Source organism: Hyalella azteca, unplaced genomic scaffold, assembly GCF_000764305.2.
Source record: "Hyalella azteca isolate HAZT.00-mixed unplaced genomic scaffold, Hazt_2.0.2 contig949, whole genome shotgun sequence".
Taxonomy (NCBI): domain Eukaryota; kingdom Metazoa; phylum Arthropoda; class Malacostraca; order Amphipoda; family Hyalellidae; genus Hyalella; species Hyalella azteca.
In genome coordinates, this window is record NW_025931282.1 from 1 (window position 1) to 5,142 (window position 5,142).

The 5,142-nt window shown below is 39.9% G+C and overlaps 1 protein-coding gene across 1 annotated transcript; it reads left to right on the plus strand.

Moving 5' to 3' along the window:
* Positions 1 to 201: 201 nt before the first annotated feature.
* LOC108677444 (beta-1,4-galactosyltransferase 3-like) lies at positions 202 to 4,884 on the plus strand (the record flags this gene model as incomplete). Its single annotated transcript, XM_018165664.2, has 5 exons — positions 202 to 399; positions 2,691 to 2,844; positions 3,054 to 3,354; positions 4,160 to 4,298; positions 4,787 to 4,884. Coding segments are annotated over exons 2-5 (640 nt in total), but the record flags the coding sequence as incomplete, so codon positions are not given.
* Between the last annotated feature and the right edge of the window lie 258 nt (positions 4,885 to 5,142).

Consider the following 5,142-nt stretch of genomic DNA (forward strand, 5'->3'; position numbering starts at 1 on the left):
TCATATAATTTGGAAATAGTGAATCGCAAAGGATTTTATATTCTTGTCGTACCCCTAAGACTAAGTTGTTCCAATCTAGTCCTGTTTATTTCGATATAATGTTAAGTCTTGTTTAGGTTTTATGTCTCTCTTTGAATTTTGACTTATAAAATGATTTTATTCATTTTTAGTTTAGTCGAACTGATGATGGAGCTGGACTCCGAAACGTTTTCTTTGCTTTAAATTCGTTCTTAATTTCTCTTAGTTTTTTACTGATGCTGAGACATATTCGATTGACATCTGTTGCGTTTCAGACTTGCCATTCCGAAAACGGTTGCCATTAGAATTTGTTAAGGGTGGCTCTGCAGGCTGCAGCCGCTGCTCTGCCTTCTGCTGTTCCTGGTCTTTCAGGCTCTGCAGGTCATTAACCTAACGTTCAATTACGCACCAAAAAAGCAGTCGTACCTTTGGGCCATTGCAGTAAATGAATGCTTAGGCATACCTTTTTACCACATGCACTTCTCTGAATACATGGATTCGAAAATGTGAAAACGCATATTATTAGCTGCTGCTCTCGATGAATTAGTGAATGGATAAAGCTGTCATCATCCACTCCTGTGTAAAAGAAATTATTTAGTTTGTTACATCGAAACATTCCCAGCAGGCGTTCGCTGGTTGAATCGACGTTGAGGCAACTACCAATTACGACGTTGAGATCGGGGTGAAAAGAGGTTTAGACTGAAAATTGAAGCAACGTCTTTCATGAAACGTCGTACTGACGTTTCACGTTACAATGTAACGTTGAGTCAATGTTTCTACTACGACGTCGCTGCAACGTCAAATTCTCTGGGTGAATAAGCGTTGAAGAACCAACTTTTTTCATCGTTGTGATCGCGTTGAAAAGAAGTTTAGAATGAAAAGTGAAGCAACGTTACTAATGGAACGTCGTACCAACATTGTTTTATCGTGACAGTTAGAACACACGAGCATATAATTACAATGATTTGCAGTTAATTGGACATAGACATACTATTTGCAGCCCTATCTATTCACTTCCCTTCAATTCTCCCCTGGCCGGATGAACCGTAGCATGATTCGAACCCGGGATCGCTGCACACCATTCAACGCCTAAGCCATATTGACCACGGTAGCTCGAATACTTGGGAAATAAAAATAAGCTGAAGAATTGTGCGACTACTCGAAAATTATAATGCATTCTCTGGTCATTATTCGTAAACTTATATATATGAATATCGTTTAATGTTGGTGTGATAACATAAGTTCAACGTCGATAAATAGCAGTACATACATCGTAGCAATATCGACCATTTTTCAACGTTGAAATTAGATTATTTTATGTCTCTTCAAATGATGGTCAGATTGCAAGGCTAATTTATAATTGAATTTTGGTTGTGCAGCCTCCAACCTGAAATCAACTTACTAATATCGACTCTCTTTCAACGTTGAAATGAGGTTGTTTTACGTCCCTTCTAGTTTTGGTCAGATTTCGACGTTGACTGGACGTTTAATTTTGATTGTCCAAAATTTCAACCAGAAATCAACATTGATTCAACGTTTAAAAATGAATTAATATTAAATTTACCAAGATCGACGTTATTTCAACGTTGTAATAAAGTTGTTTTACGTCCCTTCTAATTTTGGTCAGATTTGTACGTTGATTGGACGCTTAATTTTGGTAGTTCAGTATTTCAACCTGAAATCAACATTGATTCAACGTGTCAATATCGACGTTATTTCAACTTTTAAATAAGGTTGTTTTACGTCTCTTGTAGTGTTGATCATATTACGACGTTGATATGACGTTTAATTTTGGTTATTCAATATTTCAACATGAAATCAATCAATAATCAACGTTGTTTCAACGCCCAATGCCTGCTGGGTTAATTTATCCTTATTGGGACACAATTTTTATAAAGATTAAAATTTTTATTTCATTTCGGAAGTTTGGTCCCATTCAAACTTCATGAAATGGGATAGTGAGGACTACATTACCGAGAGTCGGTTGTCAGAACAATCCGGAATTAATTTTTATTTTATTTTTTAATTTTTATTAATCAGGGCACGGTGGCCTATAGCTAGTGGTTACAGTTCAGAGTACCAAGATTGGCGCAGAAAGGCGCGGGTTCAATCCCAGCTGTGTGCGCCAGTTCACGGTCAGAATCGACAAGGTGGTCGGGCGGTTAAGCATAGCAGAATTGTAGCAGTGAGTTGCGCGTTCGAGACCGCAAAATGCTGTGAATATTCTGCGATGTTAAGAATCAGCGACAGGCCTACGGCCTAATAAACGCTGAAACCGCTATTATATTATTATATTATATAATGAGTCCAAATGCATCAGAAGCGTCTTCAATTATTCTTTAGAGCCCAATGAATATGAATCTTAAGAAATTTAGAGCGTACATTATCTGAGAATTTGAACTTGGTCTCCTGCGACGACATTTATTCACTCTGTGAATTTTGAATATCAGTTCTACCTAATTAATAACCTAACCTAATATCAGTTCTTGCTGAACTGATATTAGTTTGTTATGATTTACTGTCATGCCAATTAGAATATTTCTCTATTTCCAATAATGGGCGATCCCACATTTCCCTCAAGCAACCATACAAGCATCGCATGAAAGTATTTTGCAGAGTTTGAAAGGCTGCAAGCTTCTCCTACCCACTTCTCAAAACTGGCATGATTTCAGACATTGTTTTGGCGGTGTACGTGTGAGATGTTCAAGAAATGTGCTGCTACTGATGTTGGCCTGCGCTCTATTCTACGCCGCTTCAGCTCCGTCATATTCCTTGGAACCCTCCAGCACTGCGTCTGTCATGACCAGCAAACAGTCCCTGACAAAGGTGCGGCTTCATATACAAGTCTTATTTTCTTACTCTTCATAATTAAGGACCATGAATAATCGTGAATTATGAATGCATGTTTTCGGACGAAAAGAGAGTGTTACAAAAATGTGTCACAGGGTTCATGTTAAGAGTTGGTTCGAATTATCTTTTCACTGTCTTACTCAGTTGAGAATAAGTATTTTGTAACAAGATTGTTATATTTTAAGGAACGAAACTGGCATCGCAGCAGCGAGATTTCTCCTCGGCCATCAAGCGAGACTCTCGGTGACGCGTCTTCAAGACTCGAGGGCGTCAAGAACAACAGCGACCGCACCATATACACTCAAATCACGGGCATAAATGGCATCAATAATGATCACAGCGTCAACAATAGTAAAAGTTCCATAACCGAGGAAGACTTAGATAAAAAAAGCAATAATAAGTTGGACAAAGTGACAGGTGAAGAGCCGAACTTGAGTTCAATGAGCGGTGAGCTGCTGCCTTGTCCAACGATGCCTCCAAACCTTGGTGAGTGCTGGGCTGTTGTAAATTCTCTACAATCTAAACGTTCTTCACGACTCTCTCATTTACGGATCTTCTGACGAAACGAATTTTTTGCGTTATATGGACAAATAAGCCTTCTGATCAAATTGATTATAAAGGAGTAAAGCTCTCAGAATATTCATCAACGGATTGTAACATTGAAAGGAATTGAAATACCACGACACATGTTACGTTGCTGATTTTCAGGGTACATGAGGACAGTGCAACCATTCGCGACAGTTTATATAATGAGTCACCCCCACGTTGTTTATTATTGTTGGAGTAAACATATTCTTCTGTAACTATTCCTGCGAGTTGTCGTTTACTTCCTTCACTTTTACACAAGTTCCTTACCCTGGTTCCCTATACGGCTCCCGCTCTAGCGTCAGTCCTTGCATGGTTTGTGTCTTCGGCTGGAGCAGGTTCTTGCCGCTCATGCTGTGCTGAAGTAAACTTCAAGAAATAAGACTACATTGATTTTCCTCACTCAATTCTATCGAGATATTACCATGAAGTCTAACAGTAAAGGTTAAAATGTTATAACTTTCTACGACTCAGATGCCGTCGCTCGAGACAGAACATGAAAAATGAAGTGATGTCTGGTCTGAGTGACAGGATGCTGTTGAAATGTGTAAAGCCGGTATAAATTCGCGAATTGAATTGTTGAGCCGTTGAATAAATGATTCGATTTTTTGAAAGTCTAGGGTAAGAATATATGGTAATTTGACATTAGATTACAGCACGAAATAATATTGTTGGCGCTTCCATTGAGTCTTGGACTGCATTCCAGGAGGACCAGTCGCCGTGGACACTTCTTCAGCAGACCTTGCGGAGGAAGAGCGGCGGCACCCCGAGCTGCTGCCTGGGGGCCAATGGCGGCCGGAGGAGTGCCAGGCACGGCAGAAGGTGGCCCTCATCATTCCATACAGGTTATAGAGGGCAGAAGGTGGCCGTCATCATCCCATACAGGTTATAGAGGGCAGAAGGTGCCCTCATCATCCCATACAGGTTATAGAGGGCAGAAGGTGGCCCTCATCATCCCATACAGGTTATAGAGGGCAGATGGAGGCCGTCATCATCCCATACAGGTTATAGAGGGCAGATGGAAGCCGTCGTCATNTCATCATCCCATACAGGTTATAGAGGGCAGAAGGTGACCTTCATCATCCCATACAGGTTATAGAAGGAAAGTAGCCATCATAGTAAGAATTTCATATGTTTATGAGAATAAAAATGGCCGATTGCGGATTCGGAAATATATTTAAACTGCAAAAGTTAGTCACTAAATGACGTAGCCAGTCAACAAACTTTCCTTAGAACAACCACAATAATAACAATTTTTTTATTCAAACATCATGTTCGTCCCCGTCTTTTTTTTTAATTTTTCAACTAAGAACAACTCTATATTCACTTACAGATCCCGTGCTTCTCATCTGCCAATATTCCTGCACCACATGCACCCGTTCCTGCAGCAGCAGCAGCTCGACTACGGCATCTTCGTCGTGGAACAGGCAGGTGCGTTGCTGCTGGTTTACATGTAACATGAACCTGTAGTTTACATGTAACACGAACCTGTAGTTTATATGTAACACGAACCTGTAGTTTACATGTAACACGAACCTGTAGTTTACATGTAACGTGAACCTGTAGTTTACATGTAACACGAACCTGTAGTTTACATGTAACACCAACCTGTAGTTCTGTCTCTTATACACATCTAGATGTGTATAAGAGACGAACCTGTAGTTTACATGTAACACGAACCTGTAGTTT